Genomic DNA, 26,770 nt, shown 5'->3' with positions numbered 1-26,770 from the left:
TCTTTCTTCCTTCCTTCTGTGTGCAAGTGTAGGTATATCATGCCTGCCTGATGCCTTCAGATTCAGAGATGTCGGATCCCTGGGAACTGGAGTTGCAGACAGCTGTGAGCCAGATGTGGATCCTGGATACTCATTCTGGGCCCTTTACAAGAGCAGCAAGTGCTCTTTACTGTGGAGTTATCTCTCCAGCCTCTAAAGGAGCTATTTTCCTCATTACCACCCACCAGCTAGGTATTGCTAGTAGCAGAGGATGAGGCTAAAGAAAGACATATTCGTTTCTTGGGCATAGTTGTGACCAGAATGCCAGACATAATAATAACTCCAAGCAGAAAAGGCTCAGTCAGGGGGTTCAGCCCATGGCTGCTTAGCCCTACATATTTTGAGAAAATATCACAGTGTTGGGAAAGTGTGGTAGACGCCTGAGGCAGGGAAGAGAACACAGAACAGGCCACGGCCTTCCCCCCACCAACTGCTTTTGGTTGACCTCCCCCCAAGTTTCCACCACTTCCGGAAGAAGAGCTGCCAGGTACTACCAAACATTGTATCCTGTGGGGAACATTTTATATTTTAACCAAAACTCTGTCCTCACTCTAGCAGCAAACAGACAGCTAAAAGCAGGACCAGGTGATAGATGAGGAGTGAGAGGACAGTCTGAGTCTGCAATCTGAGCCTGCCAGGCACAACGGGACCAGGTCCACCTAACAGGACCATGAGGCACAGGCAACCACTTCCGGATGAGCCCTGATTTCGGCGATTAGTGTCACCATCAGTGGAAGGTTCCTGTAGGGATGTTAATTCCACTGAGGCTGGAGAGATGGCTGAGTGCTGAAGAGGGTTTGCTACACTTGCAAAGGATTTGAGTTTTGGTCCTTGGCACCCAGGTCAGGCAGTTCACAACCCACTGTACCTCCAGCTCCAGAGCATCTGATGCCCTCTTCTGGGCCCTGTGGGCACAGCACTCACACATGTACAGACACCTACTCCCACTTCCCCACCCCTCACATACACACATGGTCGCATGCACATACGGGTAATTTTAAAAATTGTAAACTTGCAGCTGGAGAGAGTGGCTAAGAGCACTCACTGCCCTTGCCTAGTATCTGCTTCCCGGCATCCTCCTGATGGCTCAAAGCCCTCTGTGACTCAGTCCCAGGGGTTCCAGCGCCCTCTTCTGGCCTCTGACAGTACCACGCATGCTTTGCTGTCCAAGCAGGCATACACGCAGGCAAACACCCATATGCATAAAATCTTTTTAAAAAATACTAAATCTTTAAAAGTGTATTTCATGACCATATTTCTCAATACTAAATCTCTAGGAGTGGATGTCATATTTGTTATCATTTCCCCTCAAGAGGAAATCACAGTGAGGAGTGAAGACACTTGGGAGGAGGCGAACATAATTGAAGATACAACAGTAATAACGGTGAAAGCTGTAACAGCGGTCACCAGGTGTGCTCACAATTCAGTGCCCACAGAATCCCGTACCCCTGAACCTCAGATGCCTCCTGTAAAGTGACACTGTTTCCCATGTAACCTAAGGGCCTTTCCCGAGAGTTATATGGTTTTTTTGTTTTTGTTTTTTTATGTTTCTGTTTTGTATGTGTTTGTGTGTTGGTTTTGTACCCATGAGTCCAGTGTCGTGGAGACCAGCAGAGGACACCAGATTTCCTGGAGCTGGAGTTACAGGCAGTTGTGAGCCATTTGTGGGACTTGAACTCAGCTCTCTTAGAAAGAGTACCAGCTCTTAATTGCTGAGCCATCGCTCCAGTCCCTCCATCTTTGTTTTTATTGTGCTTTTAGCCTATACGCTTTATTTTATTTTACAGCTTTTGTTTTGTTTTTAGAAAGTTCTTTTTTTTTTTTTTAAGTATGTATTTATCTGAGAGGAGTGTTATCTCACACATGGGGGTTGGGGGGTCAGAGAACAATGTTCAGGAGTCAGTTCTCTCCCAGGGTTTGAGCTCAGGTTATCCGTCTCTGTGGCAAGTGCCTTTGCAAGCGAGCCATCTCACTGGCCCTTGTTGTTTGTTTGTTTGTTTGTTTGTTTTTGATGAACTGGGGGTGGAGGAATCTGTGGCCTCTACGGATGTTAAGGAAGAGCTCTAACCACTGAGCAACACCCTAGCAGTTTTCATTTTCCTTTTAGTGTGTTGTGTGTGTGCATGTGCATGTGTGTGGTGGGTGTGAGTGTGTATGATTATATAGTTCAGGCTGCCTTCCAATTCACAATTCTCCCTGTCTCCATCTCCTGAGTGCTGGGATTATAGGCCCGTGGCACCAGGTAACACCTAGAGCTCCCTCAGGAGAGGCATTAAAGAAGTGCCCTGGGTGGCAGAAGAAACCTGTGCCTAGGGAAATGCATCTTGGTTCTAGAAGTCACGGAACCCTAATCTTTAAAATTAGTCTGGTGGGTGGGAGGAGTAAAAATGCAAGGGCAGAGCTAAGATACAAGGGAGGAGCATCCTAAGATGCAAGAAAGGAGCCCCAGGCTTGGGGGAGAGAGAAGGTCTGCCTCTCCCTTCTTGTCTGAATACCCACAGGCCTTTCAGCGGGGGGCCTGTCTGTTTTCTCAAGTCCCTTTCTTACAGCTGCAGTGTTTATGGTTTTAAGCGGCCACACACTAGGTATGGAGGTGTCCCAGCTTATTGTCTGCTCCACTCTCTCCTTGGCAGGTTTCTGGAGGCCCCCCCTGCCAGCTGACAGAACCCTACAGAGGCCCTTTCTCTTCAAATTGTCCAATGAGCCATTACATTTCTGAGAAGCAATGATCTGGAGTACCTGGGCAGAGCTAAGCCAGTAGGGGAACAAGCAAGGCTGCAGGCCTGCCGAGTGGGGCGTGGAGCCAAGAGCTTAGTCTCGGAATTGGATTATGAGAATTTGGAGCTCCCAGCCCTGCTGGCCTCTGGGACATGAAGATTACCCAGGCATCTGGCTGGGGCCCGCAGGCCTTCCCACATTTCCTGCCAGGTCTAAGAACAAGTGTCCTCCCTCCGCTGTGACACCTGGGGACACAGAATGCTCCATCTACCTCCCTACTCTCACCTTTAGCCCTCCAGCCAGCCTTGGGTGCCTGGAAACATACCTGCGCCTATGTAGCTGGAACATACCATGTTCTGTGGTCCACGAACTGTCAGCATCACAATCTTCTGAGATCTTGTTGAGGATGGAAAATCACTGCCCTTACCACAAACAAGGCATCAAAATTAGAGGTGGATCCAGATCTGTGACTTAGCAAATCCTTCAAAGGCTGGGGAGACGGCTCAGTGGGTAAGGGCCCTTGCTGTTAACCGTAAGGACTTGCGTTGGAGGGCCAGGAACCACATGGCAGAAGGCGAGAACTGACTCCCATTCATACACACACCCAGACACATCACACAAAATAAATAAACAAACAAAAGCATGTAATTAAAAAGCAATCCTTGAGGTATTCCTTAACATGCTGAAGGAGGGAAACAAAGGATTGCCGAGTGCTAGACACCCCCATATGTCTGTGTGAGGGTGTGCCATGCTTGCCTAAGATTCCAGACAACTTCTATTCACAAGTATGTCCTTTAAGATCCTTCAGCCCAGGGCTGGAGAGATGGCTCAGAGGTTAAGAGCTACTCTTCCAGAGGTCCTCACTTCAATTCCCAGCAATCACGTGGTGGCTCACAACCATCTGTACTGTGATCTGATGCCCTCTTCTGGCGTGCAGATGTACATGCAGATAGAGCACTCACACACACACACACACACACACACACACATATATATATATATATAATCTTAAAAAACAAAAACCTTCAACCCAAGCCAGGTGCAGTGGCACAGACCTGTAATCTGTAATCCCAGCACTCCAAAAGGCAGTGGTAGGCAGATCTCTGTGAGTTCGAGGCCAACCTGATCTATAAATTGAGTCCAGGACACCCAAGGCTACACAAGGAAACCTTGCGTCTAAATAAATAAATAAATAGATAGATAAATAAATAAATAACAAAGCAAAATAAAAAGATTCTTCAACCCGGCAGTTGTGGAATCTAACACGGTGATTGTAGTGGTTCTATTCCACATTGCCAGGTCACACAATTACATGGCAAACGACAGTCCCTAAGGATACAAAAGCCAGTGCCCCTAGTGTGCACTTACCCTGCTCTTTATTGTTCTCTCATTACACACTACTCCCCAAAGTCACATGGTAAGCAAACTTGAGGCCCTGCTGTCACACAGCTGCTGTCTTCTCAGCTATATATCACACACCCTGGGATTTCCTCCAGAGCAAAGCTCTTGACATCACTTCCTAAGGAGAGGAGCATTTCTCACCTCCCTACAGCAGGCCAGGCCTCCTTGTGCCCTGCTTTGGGTCTCTGTGTGTTTCCTTCATTGCAGAGTCACGCTCTGGAATCAGATCAATGTGTTTCCACCACGTCTGTCTCCCTGACCAGTCTGAAGTCTCCCAGAGGTGGTGCTGCCCCTGCCAGGTGCTTCCCCAGTATTCACTCATCTTCTCCCTACATAACCTTCCCTCTCCCGTCCTCTGTGTGAAAAGAGGATAAGGAGGCTGGATTGCTGGCTCAGGCAGTAGAGTGCTTGCTTTGCTTTCTTGAAGCCCTGGGTTTGATCCTCAGCACTGCATAAACCAGGTGTCATTATCAGATCCCACAACACCAGCATTACTGAGGTGACGGTGAAGGAGCAGAAGGTCAAGATCAGAGCTAGAGAGATGGCTCATAGAGCACTGGCTGCTCTTCCAGAGGACCTGGGTTCAATTCCCAGCACCCGTGTGGCAGCTTATAATTGTCTGGTAACTCCAGTTCCGGGGGATCTGGGCCCCTCTTCTGGCTCTGTGGGCACCAGGAATGCACACAATGCAGAGGCATATATGCAGGCAAAACACTTGTGTTCATAAATAATAATAATAATAATAATAATAAAAGTTCAAGGTCATTCTTGGCTTACTAAGAGGCCAGCTAGAGGCTCTGTCTTATTTGGGGCAGCTGCCCCACTAAATACCACAGAAGTCTCCCTCATGGGGCTGGAGAGATGGCTCAGCAGTTAAGAGCACTGTCTGCTCTTCCAAAGGTCATGAGTTCAATTCCCAGCAACCACATCGTGGCTCACAACCATCTGTAATGTGAACTGATTCCCTCTTCTGGCAGATGTAAATGCAGACAGAACACTCATATACATAAAATAAATAAATCTTTAAAAAAAAAAAATTCCCCATATAGTGGTGGCACAGGCCTTTACTCCCAGCACTCTGGAGGCAGAGATCTCTGAGTTCAAGGCCAGCCTGGTCTACAGAGTGAGCTCCAGGACAGCCAGGGCTAAACAGAGAAACCCTGTCTCTGTTTAAACAAACAAACAAGACACCACCTTTCTGGCCTATGTAACATAGAGAATGAAAGTTGCTGAGTATAGAATACTAAGGCGATGCATGTGTGCATGTGGTGGGCAAGAAAATTCATCCACCTCTGGGTGTGCAAGAGGTTCTGGGGAAAGGTGAATATCCTGTAACCAGGCCCAAAGCAAAGAACGCCTCGCTTGTCTTTCTCGTTTTTTTTTTTTTTTTTTTTTTTTTTTTATTGGTTCTGAGATCAAAGGGCTAGGCGAGCTGGGACGGGCATAGAGCTCAGGAGGGCGCTGAAAGGCTCTGCCCCGGGGCACACATGCTGTGTGGGGTCTGCTGGCGAGCTCCCTGGCCCACCCAGCCAGCAGCGGCTGGGCACATGGCACTCGGCGCCTTGCATGTCCTCTACCGGCTTGGCACTGTGGCCTCCTCGCCGGCGGGCGCCCCCTTTTCCAGTTGCAGGAGTTGTGAGTCTTTCACAGTGCGGAGGGGTGGGGGTCCGGGGTGGGCACCTCCCCGGGGTGCAGGCAGGCCCCATCCGCCAGTACATTCCGGGCTCTCGGCAGCTACTGCGGGGTGAGGCGAGCTCGGCTCTTCTCCCCGCCTGTGGGAGTTGGCAGTCCTGGAGGAGTCCCTAGGCGGCCTCAGCGGGACATCATCCGGACAAATTCTGGGAGGGGACAGACAGTGGCAGTCAGGAGCCAGCATGGGGAAGGCCATCACAGGCCCCATCCTCATCGCCTCTGCTTCGAGGCTGCGCCGTCCCCCACCCCCACTCTGCATCTTTGTAAGGCAGCTCTGAGCTTCTGGCCCGGGAATCTGGCCCCACAGCTCCCCTCTGGTGGGGTGGCCTCCCATCGCTCCCCGTCACATCCAGCCTGATATTTCCAGCGCAGTTAGGGTATATCACAGTTCTGTGGGTGGTTTGGGTTTTGTTGTTGTTTTGTTTTAATCCGTTCACTTACTGAGGGACACCTTGGCTGTGTCCAAGTTTTGACAATTGTTAACAGAGTAGCCATAAGCATCCGTATTCAGGGTTCTGCCTTGGCTTGTATCTTCAGCTTATCAGGATAAATACCCTCTCCCTTGTTTATTTTCAAGATTTATCTTTAGCTGGGTGTGGGGGTGCATACTTGTGATCCCAGCACTCAGGGAGGCAGAGGCAGAGTGAGTTCGAGGCCAGTCTGGTATACAAAGGGAGTCCAAGATAACCCAGGCTACACAGAGAGACACTGTCTTTAAAAACCAAAAACTAAAAACAACAAAAAAGATTTAGCATCTCTATCTATCTATTTATTTGTTTGTTTGTTTATTATTCAAAGCTGGCCTTGAACTTATAGTGATCCTCTTGCCTCTGCCTCCCAGAGTGCTGGGACCACAGGTGTGTGCCACCACGCCCAGCTTTATCTTTAAGTGTGTGTGTGTGTGCTGTGCTGTGCTGTGCGTTCAGAAGAGGCCATTGGGTGCCCTGGAGCTGGAGTTACAGGTGGTTGCGGGCCATGGAATGTGAGTGTTGGCGAGGGAGCTTGGGTCCTCTGCCAGAGCGGCGGGTGCTCTTCATCCCTGAGCCTCTCTCCAGCCTTTGGCTGAGAGTCTAGATCTGGCCGTAGAGGCTTCTCTCTGTTCTCTCTCACGCTCTCTTCCCTTGAAGGCAGGCTGTTCCCAAAGAAGACCTCCTGAGACCTTGTGCCCAGAAAACATGGCTTTCTACACAGAAGGCAAGTTCCTGGAGTATGAGATGAACAGGTTACTGTCTCCTTCCATCTTCCACAGTGCCAAGAATGGGGCCACGCACAGGAACAAGCAGCCATAAGCAGCAGCTGAAACTCCACCTCTGGTCTGTATCTCCCTGACTCTGCTTTCCAATAGTTGGGCAATTCCGTTGTTTGTTTTGAGACAGGGTCTCTCTACGGAGCCCTCAATGTCCAGGAACTCTCTATGTAGACCAGGTTGGCCTTGAACTCACATAGGTCCATATTCCTCTGTCTCCTGAGTGCTGGGATTAAAGGGATGAGCCACCGTGCCTGGCTTCTAGTTAGGCAACTTTGACCAAGATTTATTACTTGTCCAGGCCTCAACGTTCTCATGTTTAACACGAGGTGATAACAGCGCAGGCCATAGCATCGTGAGAATAAAGAGGCAGGTATACAAAGCTACCTGTGACAAGCATACGGCGTGTACACAATCAAGGACTGCCATGAATTTTGTCAATTCCTTTGAAAATGCCTGCCGATTATCCAGGTGTGTTGGCTCACATATGTAATCCCAGCACTCGGGAGGCAGAGCCTGGTGGATCTCTGTGATTCTGGGGCCAGCCTCGTCTACACCAGTGGGCCTCAACCTTCCTAATGCTGTGGCCCTTTAATACAGTACCTCCTGTTGTGGTGACCCCCAGCCATAAAATTATTTTCGTTGCTCCATCGCCACTGTAACTTTGCCACTGTTATGATGATCCATAATGGAAATATCTAGCATGCAGAACCTTTTAGCATGCAGCCACTGCGGAAAGGGCCATCTGACCCCCAGGTTGAGAACCGCTGATCTACACAGTGAGCTCCGGGCCATCCAGGGCTATGGAGTAAAACTCTCTGTCTCAAAATGAAAGGGGAAAAAAAGCTGTCTAGTGAAGTCTCCGCATGTGCGGTGCCTACTGTGTGGGGCCTACTGTGTGGGGACTGTTGAGATAAAGGAAGCAGGGTTGCTCTGCTCTCAGATTTCAACGTCGAGCCGGGGCAGCCGCTGGGTCCAGGGTGAGGACCAGGGCTGCACCTGAAGTGATACGAAGGCCAGAAAAGAGGAGGCAGTCTGCGGCCGAGGGGTGCGGCGCTCTGGGAGGGCCCTACCCCTGGGTCTTGACAAATGAACAGAATTTCACTCAAGCGTGGGTGAGATGGATGAGGAGGCAAAGGCACTTTGAAAGAAAGAAGACCTGGGTTTGAGCCCCAGGAGCCACTCGATGGACGAAATAGAGCCAACCCCTGGAGGCTGTCCTCTGACTGCCACACCCCCTCCATGGAGTGTGTGTGCAAACACACGCCTACGACCAATCAGTCAACCAACCAACCAGCTAACCAATCAATCAATGCAATTAAAGCAGTTTATACCAAGCAGAAAAGAAAACGAAAGGCACCTGGCACAAAGAACAGCCTACCCATAGGAAAACCTCACAGAGCTTGAGCCTTTCAGAGCGAAGGAACCGGAGATGCTGGGGCTGGAGAAGTGAGCTGTGGTCCCACACCAGGGGCCTAAGGTCAGGCAGAGGAGTGCAGAGCTCAGAAGATAACACGAGTGGGTGAACAGACAAAGACAGTTGGGCAGAGGGATGCAAGGGCAGACGAGCGTATAAATAGGCGGATACAGAACTGATGTGGAAATGACTGAACAGGCAAACAGATCAGTGGAAATATAGAGAGACGTACAGACAGCTGGAAGGAAGTGTGTGACTATAAAACAAAATATGAAGGCCCAGGCGGAGGGAGAGATGTGGATGGGAGCATAGACACTGAGGTGGGTGCAGTGGCAGGCACGCAGGAGAAGGAACAGATGCACGAATAAACAGATACGGGCGCGAATTCATGGCTGTACGGATGGCCTTCAGAGACGATGAAATAGCGCACAGACATCCAGATGGATGAGGAACTAAATGAGCGGGAGGAAAGTATGGACGATGGACAAGTGGATGGATGCACAAGATGGGGATGGGAACCGATCAGCGCGCACACAGATAAAAATGGAAGAAAGGTGAGAAGGAAGAAGAGCAAGGTGCAGAAGCTTGAGTCGGGCTGGTGATTGCCTAGTGCAGCTGCAGTCAGGGGGCTGCGTGGCTGGCTTGTTCCACACCCGTTTTCCGGCCCCGCCTACCTTCAAAGTCCACTCGTCCATCTCCGTTGAGGTCCACATCTCGGATAATTTCCTCTATGTCTCGATGCCCCACCTGATGGCCCAGAAGCTTCCTCATGGCCTCCCGAAGCTCACTGGTGCTTATCTCCCCATCGCCATTGGTGTCAAACTAGACAGATCGTGGGAAAGAGGGTTAGGGAGCCCCGAGGCTCACGAGTGACCCCTGGCCAGGGTTCTTTTCTATCCAACTTTCCTCCCATGGTCTGGGACCAGGACCCAGGGCTCAGATTTTTAGTTGGTTTGTTTTTGGCTCTCAAGACAAGGTTTCTCTGTGTAGCCCTGGTTGTCCTGGACTCACTTTGTAACCAAGCTGGCCTTGAACTCACAGAGATACGCTTTACCTGCCTCTGCCTCCCAGAGTGCAGGGATTATAGGCATTAGCCAGAGCCTGGCTTTTTTTTTTTTTGGTCAGAATTCTTTATAATCATCCCAAGATTGGAATTCAGCCCGTCCACCGTGCCTGTCACCACCTCCCACTCACCTCCCGAAAGGCGTCCCTCAGTTCCTTTACACCAATCATATCTGCTGTCTCCGCCAAGAGTTTAGGTCCCATTAGTTCCACAAAGTCATCAAAATCCACGTGGCCACCCACTGCAGCAAAAAGAAGGGACCAAGTCAACCCACCCATCGTCCAGCCTCCCTGGTCTCCTCCATCTCCAGGTCCAGGGTGTGACTGAGGCCAATGACAGATAGGTGGCTTGTAAAAAAAAAAAAAAAAAAAAAAATAATAATAATAATAATAACTAGAAGTGTGGTCAGGGTGTGGGAAAAGGACCTGTGACCAAGTGGATAAAAGAAAACAGGAGAAAGAAGCATGTGGTCACAGCAGCAGGTGAAGAATTTCAGAGATGGAGAAGCCAAGATGCTCTGGGAGGGGAGGCTGGGAGGACACCGCCCCACCCGCCCCGTACCCTACAGTACTTTAGCTTCGCAAATACAAGCTCAGCTTTCAAGTAACTTTCAGCAGGTGGAAGGAGAGAGGGCACCTGCCTGCTGGCTACAACTTTCAATCAGGACTGACTGCAGCAGGAGGAAGTGCCAGGCTGGAGGGGTGAGGGCTGCGGGACACCAGCAAAGCATTTATTTGTGTGTGTGTGTGCGCGTGCCTCTGTGTGCAGGTGTACTCACATCTGTCAAGGCCAGAGGTCAAGGTCAGGTACATTCCTCTATTGCCCTCCACCATATTTTTTGAAGCATGGTCTCTCACCAGTAGCCCACTGATTCAGCGACAGTACCAGGCTAGCAAACCCCACCTCTCCCCACCTCCCCAGTGCTGGGATTACAGGCACATACCATCCCAGTTGGCTTTCTCCCTAGCCATCATCATCACCTCCACCACCATCATCATCATCATCGACACAGTGTCATGTATCCCAGGCTGGCCTCAAAGTTGCTATGTAGCTGAGAATGACCGTGACCTTTTTTTTTTCCTTCAAGATTTATTATTATTTTTTGTTTTATGTGTATGTTTTTTTTAACCTGCATGTATGTCTCTACACCATGTACACACCTGGTGCCCACAAAGCCAGAAGGAGGGGTCGGACCCTTCTGGAATTATAATTATAGGTCGCCACGTGGGTCCTGGGATTCAAACCTGAGTCCTCTGGAAGAGCAGCCAGTGCCCTTAGCTGTGGGACTATCCCTCCAGTCTGTCTCCATCTCCCCACTGCTGGTGCTGGACTGCCACAGTCCCAGCATAAGAGGCAGACACAGGAGGATCCCTGAGGCTTTCGTGCCAACACCTCCCACCAAATCAGTGAGCTCCAGGCAAGTGCCAGCAAGCCTGTTTATGCATTCCTGAGGAGCAAACCCAGGGCTCTTGAACATGCTAGGCAAGCATTCTACCACAGTCCCCAGTGTCCACATTCTACATCAACTCCTTGAGGAGGCTTACACTCCAGTGCCCCCTGCAGCAACTGGTGAGTCTCTCCTGTGTGGGTCCCTTCCCTTCCCTGCCCACTTCCCATTTCTTATTTAACAAATGCCTCGAACCCAGATCCCCGTTTCTGTAGGACCTGGAAACAGACACAGGACCTCCTAATGCTAACAGCATCCCGAGTCTCACAGTGAACCAGGTTTCAGGCTGTTGCTCACCTACACCCTGACTTATTTCTATCCTCTCGTGGCAACCCTGTTTTACATGGGAGGAAACCGAGGCTCAGAAAAGAGGAGCCACAGAACCGGACAGCACAGTTGACCCCAGGCCCATGCAAGCTGGAGGGACTCACGGTTCATATTGATCTGCTGGGACAGCTCGATGAGCTCCATCTCGGTGGGCATGTAGCCCATCGTGCGCATGCAGTTCCCCAGGTCCCGGCAGTTGATGTAGCCATCCTTGTCCTTGTCGAATTCTCGGAAGGCCTCTCGGAGCTCTGGGGAGGTGAGGCGGGGCAGACGCAGTCAGAGGTGGGATCCAAAGACCGTCTAAGGTACCAGAAGCCCAGGCCCAGCTCGGAGAGGTACACCCTGGAGGACATCCTCTAGGCCTGTCTCTTGCCCAAGACTCTCTGCAAAATGTGTCCCGCTTTGTGCCAGGGACTGTTCCAAGATGAATCTGCCTCTCCTCCCACCAACACTTAGAGGCAGGTGGATCTCTGTGAGTTCAGGGCTGGGCCATTCTACATAGTGAATTACAGGATGTTAGAGCATGCAGAAAAATCCTGTCTTTAAAAAAAAAAAAATCCCAAAACAGCTGAGCGTTTTGCATGCCTAAAGGTGATGCATGCCTTTAGTCCAGCACTCAGGAGGCAGAGGCAGGTAAATCTATGTGAGTTTGAGGTCAGTCTGGTCTACAGAGCAAGTTCCAGGACAGCCAGAACTACAGAGAAGCCCTTTCTCAAAACAAAACAAAACAAACAAACAAAAAAAAACCAAACCAACCCCAAACCCACCCACCCACCCACTCCTGCGGAGTTGAGCAGCCCTCTCCCGAGGGCCTGACTTTACCTTCGATCTCCTCTGGTCGTAATGATCTGTCCTGAAACAAGAGAACAGGTCCCATTAGCAGCAGCGAGAGACCTAGAACATGCCCATCCAATTGGGGCATCCCAGTGGCAGCAGGAAGTAGGTGGGAGGTGATGGAACTGAGCAGAGGTCTGCGTGGACCTTGAGGGGAAAACAGGCAGTCCTCAAGTCAGGAGGGCATTGACAGAGATGTCCCACACCCAACAGTCCCCACAAAGACTGGGCCACCAAAGCGCTGCACCCTTCTCCAGACTCAAGAATGAGCTGGGAACAGAGCCGGTCCAGAGGAAAAAACCTGTAAATAAAACAGGGCCAGGGAAGTCACCACAGAATAAAGAGACACCCGAAAACACCAGGAGGAGCCAAGCAGTAGATGAGAAATGGGGGGCGGGCTACAGGAGGAGAGCAGGTAGAGGCCACACAGCCAACCCCAGGAGAAAAAGGAAGGATTCAGGGTATGTGGGGAAGAGCTGCAGCTGAGTCCAGCTTCCTTGGCACTGGCCCCACCCTCCCCCAGTGTGACCCCATGCCTACCCCTGCTGTGTTACAGGACACAGCATAGGACCTGGGGGCTGCCAGTTTCCAAAGCATATAGCCTCCAGCAGGGCCCATACAAGGAGTCAAAAACAAACAAACAACAACAACAAAAAAAAACCCCAAAAATCCAAAACCCTGTGACCAGGTAGTAAAACTGCTGCCAGAGACGTCTCCAAAAACCAACTTCAGAGGCAGCAGAGGGGAAGGCCCTTAATGGTGACAGCCGCCACCCTAGGCCTGTCCAGGAAGGAGACGGAATAGATATGGGTGCCATGTTCCAGCTCTCTGCCTTCAGGTAGGGAGAGTATGAGGCAGGTCTAGCCCCCTAAGGGGGCTACACAGCAGGTACCAGCTCCCATATCATTCAAACAGACATATAGGAACGCCATTGAGAGTGTGAGGCATCTATCTCAGCCTTGCACAAAGGTTGTTTCAGTCAGTGGGGCCAAGAAGGATAGAGACAATGGCAGCCCGGAGACAGTGGCCCCCAGATGCAGCCACCCAGTCTGAGGACTGTGTCCAAAGAAAAAGGTTACGTCAATGTTCACAGTGTGTGTGAGTCTGGAATGAGCTGGCTACAGTCCTCTCAGGTCCTCCCAGGGGGCACTTCTAGCTGATGGGAAATTGCTGCCTGAAGGGATGCTGTCCGGGTGACATTACTGTGAGGATTTTCCCTTAAAAGGCTGGCAGAGTGTATGTGGCACCAGGGTCACTCCTGCTCCCAGACAGAAATATATGTTCCTGGACATTCTTGGGTGGCAAAAAGATGGATTTCTATGTATTATATCCCCAGTAAGTAAAAAATAATTGAGTCCAGTCATTCCTCACTAACAGTGGGGGATTGATTCCAGAAACCCCAGGCATGCCAAAATCCAAAGATGCTTAAGTCCTTTACATAAAATGGCACGCTATTTTGCATATAATTTACATACCTCCTCCGGTATACTTCAAATCATCCCGAGATGATTTATTCTATTTATATGATGCAAATGCTTTGCAAATAGTTGCTACATTGTTGGTTGTTATATTGTTAGGAAATGAGGACAAAAAAAAAATGTGTGTGTTTTCTGGGCAGATACAAGGTTTTATTTCCTACTTCTTAATTTTTTTTTTTTTAAGGATTTGCTTTTTCTTTAAATTTTTTTTTTTTTTTTTTTTTTTTAGGATTTGTTTTTATTGATGCGCATGAGTGTTTTTCCTGCACGTGCGTATGTGCACCACCTGCAGGCCTGGTGCTCTGGGAGACCTGAAAAGGACATCAGATCCTCTGGAACTGGAGTTAGACAGTCATGAGCTCCAGGTAAGTTTTGTGGTCATCTGCAAGAGCAGCAAGTGCTGTTACTCAAGCCCCAGATGCAAGAATTAAAAAAACATATTCACTGTGTATGTGCACACTCGTGTGTCCCTGCGTAGGTCAGAAGACAACTTGCAGAAGCCGGCTTTTGCCCCCCACCGTTGTGAGTTTTGGGGATTGAACTCAAGTTATCAGGCTCGGTAGCAAGCACTTTTACCTCTAAGCCACCTCTCCAGCCTTAGATGCCAGTTTTAAAAACATGATTTGTTGACGCACTGTTGCTTGAATCCCCAAATGTGAGGACCCAGGGAAAAGGGGAGCTGACTGTATACATGTGTACACAGTATGCAAAATATCTACAGAGGGAGCAGCTACCTGACCAGAATCCGTCTTTCCCCACTCCCACCTCCTCAGACCCTGAGGAGCTTGCTGCTCTCTGGGTGGAGTTCTGCCGGTCTGGGGAGGAAGGGCACACTGCAGACCCTCCCCACAGGTCCTTCCACTCCCTTGGTGTTCTCGGATTCCGGATTCCAAGGGGAGGCAGAGCAAGGCACTCCTTCACAGTGGGCCTGCAGCCCTGGTGGCTGGCCCCAGGCTCCCCCTCTGGTCCCTACCCTTCATGCAGGGCAGTGGAGGAACATCATTGCGTTCTGGAGCGGTTAGGGTTACCTCCTGGATAGGTACCCATCCCACGGTGGTGGGAGGGAAGGCAGGCTTGGGAACGCATCTACTCCTTCCCAGTGTGTGCAGTTAGGAGAAGCCCGCAGAACCCAGAGTTAGGCAGACCAAGGTGCAAAGCCTGTAGCTGCTACCTCCTAGCGAGGGCCACTCCTACTCCCTAAACCAACCTCCTCATTGTAACATGGGTCATTGCCAGGACCTACAACATAGGGTCTTTGCGTGTATTGCTCAAGACATGTACTCGGCATGTGAAATTCGATCAACCAATGCAATCTACAAATGTTTGTGTCCATAACGGCCTCATGACTCGATTCCCTGTGACAACTGTTCAGTACGCTAGCCACTAGCCACACATGCCCACTTATATCTGAATTGGAGGGCTGGGGTATAGTTCAGGACAGGACACATGCTTAGCGTATTCAAGACCCCATGCTCAATCCTCAGCAAAAGCAGAGCTTTTATTTAAAATCAAATGAAATTAATTATTCCCCTCATTAACTGCATGTGGTGGCTGGCTTCTACCTCAGATATCACAGTGTAGAATACTAGGAGATGATCTGTTTTGTTTTGTTTTGCTTTAATTTTTGTTATTTTGTTTTTTTTGAGACCGGGTTTCTCTGTATAGCCCTGGCTGTCCTGAACTTTATAGACCAGGCTGGCCTCGAACACACAGTGATCCGCCTGCCTCTGCCTCCCTGAGTCCTGGGATTACAGGCCTGCAACCCTGCACCCGGCTCTCAGGAGACCATCCAAGTACATAGCATTGCTGGTAAGAACACAGAAACTGCAGAATGAGTTTGAATCCTGCCGCTGAACCTTGCGGGTATGACCTCAAATGTGCTACTGCATCAGACTCAGTTTCCCCACATGTGAAATAGGGATGATAAGAGTTGTGAGGCAATGCTCCGAGACACTTCATAGCACTGGTTTGCACATTGTACTGTGGGCACATTGTACGGTTCCCAAAGAACAGCATATGCTTATTTATCTAACAGTGCTTGTGAAGGTGTGTCTGCAGACCTGTACACACAGGCGCGCGCGTGTGTGTGTGTGTGTGTGTGTGTGTGTGTGTGTGTGTGTGTGTGAAGGTGCGAGTGCTCGCGCAGGCATGTGGGATTACATATGTAGAAGTGTGCGTGTGGAGGGCAGGGGTCAACCTTAGATGCTGTCCCTTAGGAGCCTTCCACCTTTCTATTATTATTATTTTTAATGATGAGTTATGTGTGCGCGAACACATGCGTGCAGGTGCCCTCAGAGGCTGGAAGATGGCATTAGATCTCCACAGAGCTGGAGTTAATCCATTGTTAAGCTGCCTGATACCAGTACTGAAAGCTGAACATAGGTTCCCTGAAGGAGCAGTACCACTGCGCCATCTTGCCAGCCTGTCCCCGACCCATCCACTGCATGTTTCTTATTTTAAGATTGTTTATTATTTATTTATTTATACAGTACTCTGCCTGCAGGTGTGCCTGCACACCAGAAGAGGGCACCAGATCTCACTGTAGATGGCTGTGAGCCGTCATGAGGTTGCTGGGAATTGAACCCAGGACCTCTAGAAGAACAGCCAGCGCTCTTAACCTCTCCAGCACCACTGTATGTTTTGGGACGAGGTCTCTCACTGGGGCCTGAGGCTCACAGGTTTTAGGCTCGCTGACAAACTTAGGGGATCGTCCTGCCTCTGACTCCCCAGGACTGGAATTACAAGTACCGATCACCAGCCTCTGCTTCTTAGTGGAAGCTGGGGAAACTAAACACAGATCCTTTCCCCCAGCCTCTGCTTTTATTATTTTGTTTTTAAAACCTTTTTAAAGATTTGTTTTATTTTGCATGTGTATGAGTGTCTTGTCTGCATGAATATATGCATATGACCTGTATACCTGGTACCCATTGAGTCAAAAGAGGGCATCGCATCCCCTGGAAATGGAGTCACAGATGCTTGTGACCACCAAGTGTGCACTAAGAACAGAACCCAGGTCCTTTAGAAGAACTGCCAGTGCTCTTAACCATTAAGCCATCTCTCCAGCCCCCTGCTAGAATTATTTCTCAGGGGTGGATACAGCCTCACTTTGGAGCCATGAGAGGGGCACAGGCCCCTCCTCCCCCCCCCACACCCTGTGAAGCCAGGCTTGGCTGGCTGCACTGGGCCCACTTACGTACAAGCTGTCTGTTCTCAGCAAAACCCTTTCGGAGAAAGATGCAGGCAGGACCGAGCAGGTTGTGCATGACGGCACAGTTCTGGGCCAGCATCATGAGTGGTCCCGGAAGGTCCCCGCCGTCTGCCAGCCCGTCTTCACTTGTCTGCACCACCATGTAGCTGGTCTTCTCCTCCTGGCGCATCTTCAGCCAGCACCAAGCAAATAAAAAGAGGGGTGAGGAGTCACCTTGTCGTTCACCTGGGCCCTCCCAAGCCCCAGGCTGGCTGTCCATTCTAGAAGATCCTTGAGAGTCACGTGGTGATGTCCTGAGAGCTTTAACATGAACAAGGGCAGGAATCTAATTGATCCAACCGAAGGAGACTCCAGTCCTTGGCTGAAATAGTTGTGCCATGTAGAGCTAGATGTGATGCTTCAAGTAGGATGTGCTGGAGTGCTCACGCATGCACGCACACACACACCCTCTCTCTGACACACACGCTGACACACGGATATACAGAGATTCACACACTTGTGTGCATACAGTTCAGAATGAAGCAGAGGAAGGTGTCTACCCTAACTCAAGGGTGGGTGTCACGTAGAACCGTGTCCTCTCCCGGGTGCCTCCGGCATCCCACATCCACCCTCGGACCTACACCCTGTCTCCCAGCCCTGACGGACTCAGACCCTGCTCTAGCTGGAGCTGCCTCACCACCCCCCACCCCACCCCCAGCCCCACTGGAAGGTGGGGAGAAGGAGCAGAGCTGGTTACACAGAGGACAAACAGCCTCTGCAAGTCACAAACGGATGCCATGGATGACAGAGGGGGTGGGTAAGCTGTGAGAGGTCGGGATGGGGGCAAGACGCACGCTGTGTGCTCTGCATGGGTAGTGCTACCTACTGCACACCAGGGCACAGGTGGTAAGTCTGTTCCTAAAGCGTCAGCTGGTCAGACAGGAGCCACCTGTAGCCAGATCCCACCTGTTTGTGACCCCATGATTGGGCAGTCTTCCAGCAGTTTTTCTTTCCTACCCTCCTTCTGTCCCTGGCTCCATGCCCAGGCTGGCTTGGCCTCCTTGACCTCAGGAGACTGAGTCAGGGGCCTTGCCAGCTGACCGAATATAGCTGTGCTCTCGGGCCCCAGCCAGCCTTCCGTCCTCCCTGCAGATTCCCACACAGTTATAAAAAGTCAGCTCTGCCCCACAGACCTTCCCCTTAGGACAGCGGCAGTATATAGACACAACATGTGTCTGGACCCGGGGCCTCCCACATGCCCAGTGCCTCACAAGAGTCCAATCCCAGCGCTGTGCCTTGCAAGGGACAGCCCCTCTTCAGTGTGGGAGTCTGTAGCAGAACTTTCCCCGAGGGCAGGAGGGGTAGCTGGACTCCCAGGAGAGCTGTCTGTCTGAGGCACACAGAGCTGTGTACTTGGCATCCCATCTACTCTCTTCCAGCTAGCTGCCTCTGGCTAAGCAACGGGCACATGCAGACAGGGCAGCCTGCTCTGTTGGGACCTCTCTCATCCTCCTATCCTCTAGTGCTTCTCCCCTAAGCCCTCCTCCAGGGGTTTGGGGTAGCTGCTGATGGAGACTCGATTCCAAGTCCTCCCAAACACCCAGAGCCCCTTCTAGACCTAGAGAGGGAGGAACAGTATTTCAGTTCCTCAAAAGGAGGCACAGTGACTCAGACCGAGGCTCAAGGGTTGGCTGCAGGGGCTCTCTGAACATGTCGACAGACCAAGGTTCATTCTAGTAAAATCTCTGCTCCATTCACACTCACACCTCCGAACCTATGGAACTAGTAAAGGCCAGACAGCCCTCCCCTCTCAGAAGGGATTCATGGGAAACCGGGACTGGGTGGGGGTGGGGGACTAGGAAACAATCTTATTGAAGATGTTTGTGGAAAAGCAGACTTTCTGTTTCTGGCTCAATCTCACACATGCTGGCTCAGGAGAAACACAGCCCAAGGAGGAGGAGGAGGAAGAGGAGGAAGAGGAGCAGGTGGCACAGAATCCTAAGAGGGTTTAGTGTGCTGGTTCTGTACACCATCTTGAGAAAGGCTCTGGCTCTGCCACTTGCTGGCTGTGTGACCTTGTGCGGCTCGGCTCTTCATCCCCCCGTGCCACATACTTGGGGGGTAATCATCGGTATCCATGAGGTTCTTGTGAGCACCGAATGAGCTACAGCTATGGAGCGCTTTGCATAGTGTTTAGAACCCAATGAGAGCCAAATGACTGGAGTTGCCGTAGTTACAGCAACGACGATGATGACAATGATGATATTGGTAGAGCAAGTTAAGAGATGTTGGGAGCCAGAAGGCATTTACTTCTGGCTCCAGAGGAAGTGGGGGAACATCTGCCAATCAGCACAGAAACGAGAAGGATACAGAGGAATTTGTTCCCACGAAGAATAAACCAGTGGTGGCTGGGGAATTTCCACTGCATCTCTTGATTATAACTCTGCCTGGCACCAAGTTGCCCCAGGAGGCAGCCGTTCTTCCCCAGCCAGCGATGATGGCACCTGACAGCCTGGTCCTGCCCAGCTCAGGGCCTGCAGCAGGCTACCTATCACCATATCCAGCTCCCCAGCTTCCACTCAAGAAGCCGAGCCAGGGGCCAATAATGTCTGGCCCGGAACCAGGAGAGGCCAGTGTATTAGAGAGCGTCGTGATCTCTGGCTCTCTAACAACACAAGCTGGCGGAGGGCACACAGGTCAAAACTCCCTGCTCACGGTCAAGGAGAGCTTAAAGGGTGTATGTTTAATGAGATAGGAGGGGGCATCTTGCTGCACAGAGTACGGAGTCTGACTAGACTACCACGAAGGTCATATTTTGGAATTTATGAATAACATTTCTGGCAGTGGGAGAAAGAAAAAGCATGCATAAAATGCCAGCTCTGACTTCACACAGTGCAGGCTCTAAATCCCAGCTCTGCTTGCTAGCGACAGAGTGACCTCGGAAATTCTTATCTCTGTGCCCAGCTCCCTTCTCTGCAAACTGGCCAAGAGACTATTCAGTAGCAAAGAGTGAATGAGGTGGCAGATGTCTGATATGTTCTAAATAATCCAGAAAAAGAAATGATTCCTAAGATTTATGATCACTTATCCAGTTGGCTCAGCACCTTGGCCAATACCCTATGGCTCAGTGGTAGAGGCACAGGCTTAGCATGCATGAGGCTCTGGGTAGTAAATTCTGCCTAGGTGTGATGGCGCATGTCTATGCTATATTTCTAACATTTATCTAAGCCTGGAGGATCTTGAGTTCCAGGCCAGCCTGGGCTACAAACAGAATCCTCGTCTCAAAAAAAAGCAAAGCAAAGCAAAACAAAACAAAACACACACACACACACACACACAAAACAAAACAAAACAAAAACAAAAAACGAAAAAAAACACCTCCAAAATACAAAAAGCAGAAACTGAAAGCAGTGATACTCATCAATCATCTCTTCCACTGCCTGCTCCACTCTCTCTCCGATGAGAGCAGTAATCCTAACATGTGTCTGGGGCTACACAGCTGGCATTTCAAATAGCACAAAACTTTGAACAATAAATATTAGGTGCTGAGTGCAGTGGTGCACACCTTTGATCCTAGCACTTTGGAGGCAGAGATCTGTGAGTTGGAGGCCAGCCTGGTCTACAGAGTGAATTCCAGGACAGGTCACAGATACATGGTGAAACCTTGTCTCAACAAAACAAAACAAAAACCAAACCAAACCAGAGAGAGAGACAAAAGAAGAAAGAAAGTAGTTTAAGTATTATGAGCCAACTGTGCTGGCTTACACCTGTGACCACAATACTCAAGAGGCAAGAGGCGGGGGCCTAGGTTCAGAGCAAGCACTTGTTTCCAAAAGGCAGAACAAAACAAGCAGTGAAGAGCTACTTATCAGGCCTGCAGGATGTGAAAGGCTCTGGATTTGATCCCACTGATACACACATGGTCGAAGAAACCACAGGTAGACACCAGCATTCCCCATCGATGGGCAAAGGAACTAAGTCTCTGAAAGTTTAGTGATTTGTCCAAGATCATATGGTCAGAAAGAGGAGGCCCGTGTGGTCTGACTTAAGCAGCGGAAGTGAAGATGGTAGGAGGCACAGGACACTCAAGCTTAAGACCCTTTGAGCTGGCATTTGCCGGTGATCCTGTAATTCCCCGATCGGCTTCCATTTCCCGAATCGCCCTAAGAAACCTCCCCTAAGAGAATGACAGACCGTGAGACACAATGGAAGGCAGCATCAGCCCCTCCGAGCAATCCAAGGAGCAGCGAAGATTAAATGGAATCTGATGTGAGCAGCTTAGCCAGACGAGGAAAGGCGACAGGCTAAAAAGCCCCAAGTGTCCTAAATTGAGAGGTCAGAAACCTAATGGAAAAGATGGGATGGGACCTGAGTGAAGCCTCCATCAGCCAATCCAAGACCTGAGGTGAGTCACCTGACCCTCCAGTCCCTGCCCCCTCAACTGGCAATCACATTTATTTGGAAAATGAAAACACAGGAGGCAAATACCTTTTTCAGTCTATGACCTGACTATGGGCTAGCAATACAGGCAGATTCCCACCGGAAACAAGCACGCTGTGGATGCTACCAGACCTTCCTAAACACACCCGAGGGAGAAAACACTCGCTTTCCCAAAGGAATTTCATCCTAGTGTATAAGCAATAAATCCACCCTGAAAAGTGACACTCATGTAGACTCCTGACCCACATATCTCTTGGGGTCCCTGTTTCTTAAAAGAAGCCATCCTGGGCTCTAAGATGACCTGGTCCTTTGACACTCCCACACCTGGCTCAAGCATTATTGTGGGTAGAAGCAAAAGGAGAAATTGCTTGGTTAATGCAATGGTTCTGCAAACCCAACAGTTGTGAAGGCTTAGATCGCTGGTTTTCAACCTGTGGGGGGGGACCCCTCTGGCAATCTAGCTCCAAAAATATTTACATCACGATTCATAACCAGCAAAATTACAGTTATGAAGTAGCAACAAATTATGGTGTGTGTGGGGGGGGTCACCACAATACGAGGAACTGTATTAAAGGGCCGCAGCACGAGGAAATTGAGAACTGCCGGCTCAGAGAGCAGCGGTGAGGGAGGCGGACCCTCCGAGCCTGGGGCCTGCTTCGGCAGAGTCTCTGGTCTGTAGAGTCTCGGGTGGCACACACTTACATCCTAAGGCTGCACACTTTTCGTGTTACACCCCAGAGCCCCAGAGTCACAGGATTTCTTCCTTAGCTCTTACGTGAACCCCAAATATGGCCTTCATGGACCCCATTGCCCCCCACCCCAGGCAGCTTCAAGCCCTATCTTTAGCTCAGAGCCAGCCTAGAACACAAGAATTCGCAAACGGAGGGTGTCTTGAATTTGGAACAGGGGCACGGTTTTGGACAGACACCCTGGGAAGGATACAGAACCTCAGAGGCCCACCCATTCCATGCCCTCAGGGGTAGGCAGCAAGAAGCCCCCAACCCCAGCGCCAGGACTCGGGGGCTCCAAAAACGTACCTTCCTCGAGAGGTTCCTTAGTGGTGACTTGACACAGTTGCCCATCCTACACTGACACAGCCCCTTTGGCGATCTCTGGGTCCATGAAGGAGGCTCCTGGGGGCCAGAAGACCTCAGTCTGGGTCACTGTCAACCCCAGCGACTCTCCGCCAGTGCCGCTCTTCCTCCAGGACAGAGCTAAGCCCCAGCGCGCGTGCTCGTCTGCCTGGCTGCTCCTGCTGATTTTTTTTTTTTTTTCCTGGTGGTTTGAATGTGTGTTTGTGTGTCTAGGTTTAACTTTCTGGTCACTTTCTTAAGGAGACAAAGGCAGAAGGGAAAAGTGCACGGCCCCGGAAAAAAATCCCCTGGAGAGTAGATTGGCGCTGGGAAGCCTCTCGGATCATCAACATCAGATTAGAGCATTAGAGCAGAGCCCCTTCCCTGCCTCTCTCCCCTTCCCTCAGCCCCTCCTTTCCACACTGCCTAATATGCAGGGAGATTGCCCTGGGGAGGGGGACCCAAGGTGGCAGCTGCAGCTGGGAATTAGGCCAGCAGATCCGGAAGGGGAAAGCTGGCTAGTTTGGGCCCCCAAAACCAGGGTGCCTCACAGTTTGTAAAGCTGCCTGTGTGCGCGCTCGAGGCGCGCGCGCGCACACATACAGACACACACACACACACACACACACACACACACACACCCTACACATGCGTGAACACACAGGGCCCCCAGGGAGATGTACTCCTCATTCTGAAGAGCGCTGAGCTGGTCAAGCATGCCTCATCAGCCACTGGCACTTCCAGCTGGATGGACAGCAAGGTGGTTCTCAGTCGAGGGCCCGGGAGATCGTGTGACGTCTCTATTACGCTCCATTTTTCACACTTGCCTCATCGCTGACATGGAATGAGGCTTCAGGGCTGGCAGCACAGCTGAACCCCATCTGTAATCAGCGTCTTCCTTATGCTCCCTCTGCTCTGTCAAAAGCTTCCTGACCCTTGGGAAGCCAAGAGCTGGCCCTGAGGGGAGCATGAGGAAGGCGGCGCCGGCACAGAGGACGCGGCCAAGGTCCTTCTCATCCTCTGCCTAATTCTGACGGAGGAGGGTCTTTTGCTGGCTTCGTTGGAGTGCAGAGCAAGGAGGCTGCGCTTTAAAAATGGTCCTCGAAGTCCCACAGCTGGAACTTTACAAATGGCCGGATATTCTTTGTCCCTCCAACTTCCTGGTTCCTCGGGCCTCGGAAGTCCTGGGTTTGAGAGCTGCAGCTGCAGGCAGGTACCCAGAGAAGCATTCCTATTTGCTTACATCCAGCTTTTCCCCAGCAGGGGGCACTAGAGATAGCCCGTGAGGTTGACCCACGCCCAGGCCCCTGATACAACCACAGACTGCGGCCCAGACCTGCTTCCTCTCCCAGAAACTTTTGTCCAGTTTGGGTGTCTGGTGAGAAATCTCACTGGGGAGGATGGCTTGGGACGTTGCCCGGTGGGTGGCACAGGATTCCTCCTAGAAGGCTAGAAAGGAGATCGCTGGCTGATTCCACCTTGGCGCAGTGGTGCTTTCTGCGAGCCGCTGCTGACTAGGCAAGGGCTGAGCCGAGGCAGTTTCTAGACGCCTTGTTTGGGCCCTACTCCTGGTGAGGCCACTCCCCCGAGGACGAAGGGAGGAGCCTGAGTGGGAAGAACTAAAGGGCAGGAGAGAGGGTGAAGATGCCAGGGGCCTGGGAAGGGAAGAACAGACAGCTAACGGAAACGCAAAACAGCATGAAGGAAGCACTCCGCTGGTCCAGGGGTCAGGTTCAGTGGCCTCTGGTAAGTAGGGAAGGATGTGGGGTCTGAGGTTGAGCCCTGGCTCTGCCTGTGATCGCCTTCCTTCCCTGAGCTTCAGTTTCCTCCATTAGAAAATGGGACTTTCCCCGCCTGGCTGATGGAGCGCCCACAGGAAGGCCTGTGGTACATAATAGGCACAGATAAGTAATTATCCAAGTGGAAGAAGGAAGTATCGTTTGCCCAGCGCTGTGTGCCCGGCGACGGGCTTGGCTCTGGGAACTAGGAGGAGGAGCATGGAGAGTTTGCCTCCCAGCAGGTGCGGCAAGAGGTGGGAGAGAGGAGCAGTTATTCCGGACGGACTGCTGAGAGAGACACGAACTGCTGAAAGCCGCCCTTCAGCCCCGGGTGCAGTGGGTGTGGGTGGCCGAGTGCTGACACCCTCCGTTCGCTAGAGGGCTTGAACCTGTAGTTTACATTAAGACCCACCGAGAGGGACTGGGGAGAGGGCTCGGTGGCTAAGGGCACTGGCTGTTCCTGCAGAGGACCGAGGTTTGGTTCCCAGCACCCACACGGCTGCTCTGGGCCTTCTGTAACTCCAGGTCCAGGGGATCCAAGGTCCCTTTTCTGAGCTCTGAAGGCACCGGGCACATGGGTGGCACACATGCTTATATGCAGGATAAACACCCACACGCACAAAATAAGAATAAGTACGTCTTGTAAAAAAGTAAAAAAAAAAAAGATAAAGGACTCACTGAGGAAACGGTTCAGAGCGTGGAAGGCAGTCAAACCCTGCTGTCGACCCGACTCACAACGGACTTTTGGAGCCTGTCTCTTAGACTCTAAGAGCACCTCCCGTGTAAGCTTTTAGGGGTGGTTAACGAAACAATACCCACACGAGGCCCCACCCAGAGTCTGGCACCTAAAACCTGTCCCCTTCCTCTGCCTAGCACTGATCTTAAAGGGCCAGGCGCGGCAGCCACTCATTATCCGCTTACTCAACCCTGGTGACTCCTGCCCCCTGCAGGCCAGTCCCCGCTATAACAGGGGCTTGTCGACCTTGGCTAGGAATGCCTCTGCCCTTGGAAACAGGAGACAGAAGCCAGCAAAAGCACTGACATGCTTGAAGAAAGCCCATTCTAGGGGTGGGCAAGATTGCTCAGCGGGTCAAAGTGCTTACTGCTGAGCATTTACAACCTGAGCTGGATTACTGGGACTCACAGGGAGGAAGGAGAGAATCAGCCCAGAAAGTTGTTTTCTAACCTTGCACACACACCAACACACTTGCACACACAGACACACGTATGCACATAATCAATGCATGAACAGACACACATGCACACACTCAATACATGCACAAATACATATTCACGAGCACATCATACACATGCATGAGCCCATACACTCTAGGGTGAATACACATGAACATTCTATTTTATTTATTCGTTTTTGTTTGTTTGATGGTGCAGGGTCTCACTGTGTAGCTCTGGCTGTGCTGGACTCACTGTGTAGACCAGGCTGGCCTCAAACTCACAGAGATCCACCTGCCTCTGCCTCCAAAGTGCTGGGAATAAAGGTGTGTGCCACCACACCTGGCATACACACCATTTCAATAAATAAATGTTTAAAAGAAATTTTAAGTCTGTTCTGCTTTGGGGTAAGAGTAGGGTTGTCACTATTGAGGCTTAATTTTAAGGTCAGCTAGGGGCCCAGGAGTGTGTGTGTCCAGTTGTGGGGTTTTGGAGACTCCTTACACTGAACTGGGCTAGGCAGTGGGCAGGAGGTTGTCCTTCCCTAGAAAATGCAGCATGGCTGAGGTGGGGCTTTCCTCTAAGAAGGGAAGAACGCTTTGTAACTCCCCTCCCCTTATGCACTGAGAGCCCCAGGCCTGTAGAGTCAGGTTCTAGGGTGGGATAATTGGATCAGAGGGTGAGAAGGATGAGTCCATCGCTGGTTATCCCTGATTAGGAGGGGGCTGGCCTGAGGTCTTGATCAGATCTACCAGCAGCACATGAACTGGGGGTGACAAGCAGACGCTCAGGGTGAAAGCTGGGGTACAGCACGAGGGGTGCCCCGTGGACACTTCTGATGACTTCCCTTCCCAGCCAGTCCAGTGCAGCTCACTCAGCTGGCAGGTGTCACCATTCCTTTACTATGTGACCTCTGGCAAGCTCCGCCCTCTTCGGCACCTGTGCCCTCCTTTTAAAACACGGGGGGCGGTGATGCCAACCCTCCCAGGCTGCTGTGGAGATAAGGAGCACAGACTCTGATAATTCTGTGGTGGGCTCTGGACTGAGGTCTCGGGTACCCTCGCTGATCACCGGAAGCAGCTGGAGACAAATGCAAACATCTAGACAGACACCCAGGAGGATGCTCATCCAACTGACTCAGCCACATCTATCATCCATGACTGACGCAAACCACAAGCTGACCTCATCCCAGGCCTTATAGGAGAGGCATCAGAAAAGGGCTGGTGGGGCAGGAATTCATTTCTCATTTTCAAAACACAGGCTCCATGTGGCTGAACCTATACGATCCGTACCATCACGGCCATGGCCTGTCTCTTCATCATACCACAGGAGAGGAGACACGAGTAGCCCACACACAGGTGACATCAGTCACTCATTCACTCATGAATACTGTGCTCCCTTTTGTGTCTTGTAAGGACACTGGGCTGTGGGAGGGGGTCCTGTTTGCATTTGCTTAG

General features: G+C 51.0%; 1 protein-coding gene across 3 annotated transcripts in view; it reads right to left on the bottom strand.

Annotated features, from left to right (window-relative positions):
* Positions 1–5,522: 5,522 nt before the first annotated feature.
* The window catches only part of Cabp1 (calcium binding protein 1), a 24,945-nt gene continuing 3,697 nt past the window's right edge, over positions 5,523–26,770 (bottom strand). Inside the window, exons 1-7 of one of the 3 annotated variants that reach the window (XM_060382563.1) lie at positions 22,327–22,746; positions 16,860–17,039; positions 12,173–12,203; positions 11,455–11,598; positions 9,708–9,817; positions 9,188–9,335; positions 5,523–5,996 (exon numbers count right to left, since the gene is read on the bottom strand). In XM_060382563.1, coding sequence (XP_060238546.1) covers positions 5,971–5,996; positions 9,188–9,335; positions 9,708–9,817; positions 11,455–11,598; positions 12,173–12,203; positions 16,860–17,039; positions 22,327–22,371 — 684 coding nt within the window. In that variant the 5' untranslated portion in view covers positions 22,372–22,746 and the 3' untranslated portion in view covers positions 5,523–5,970. Of the gene's footprint in view, positions 5,997–9,187; positions 9,336–9,707; positions 9,818–11,454; positions 11,599–12,172; positions 12,204–16,859; positions 17,040–22,326; positions 22,747–26,770 lie in introns of those variants that run through there. The other 2 variants (XM_060382562.1, XM_021631798.2) reach the window with 2 other exon arrangements.

The sequence above is a fragment of the Meriones unguiculatus genome, chromosome 4, assembly GCF_030254825.1.
Source record: "Meriones unguiculatus strain TT.TT164.6M chromosome 4, Bangor_MerUng_6.1, whole genome shotgun sequence".
NCBI lineage: Eukaryota > Metazoa > Chordata > Mammalia > Rodentia > Muridae > Meriones > Meriones unguiculatus.
This window is presented reverse-complemented; position numbering and strand designations above follow the sequence as displayed.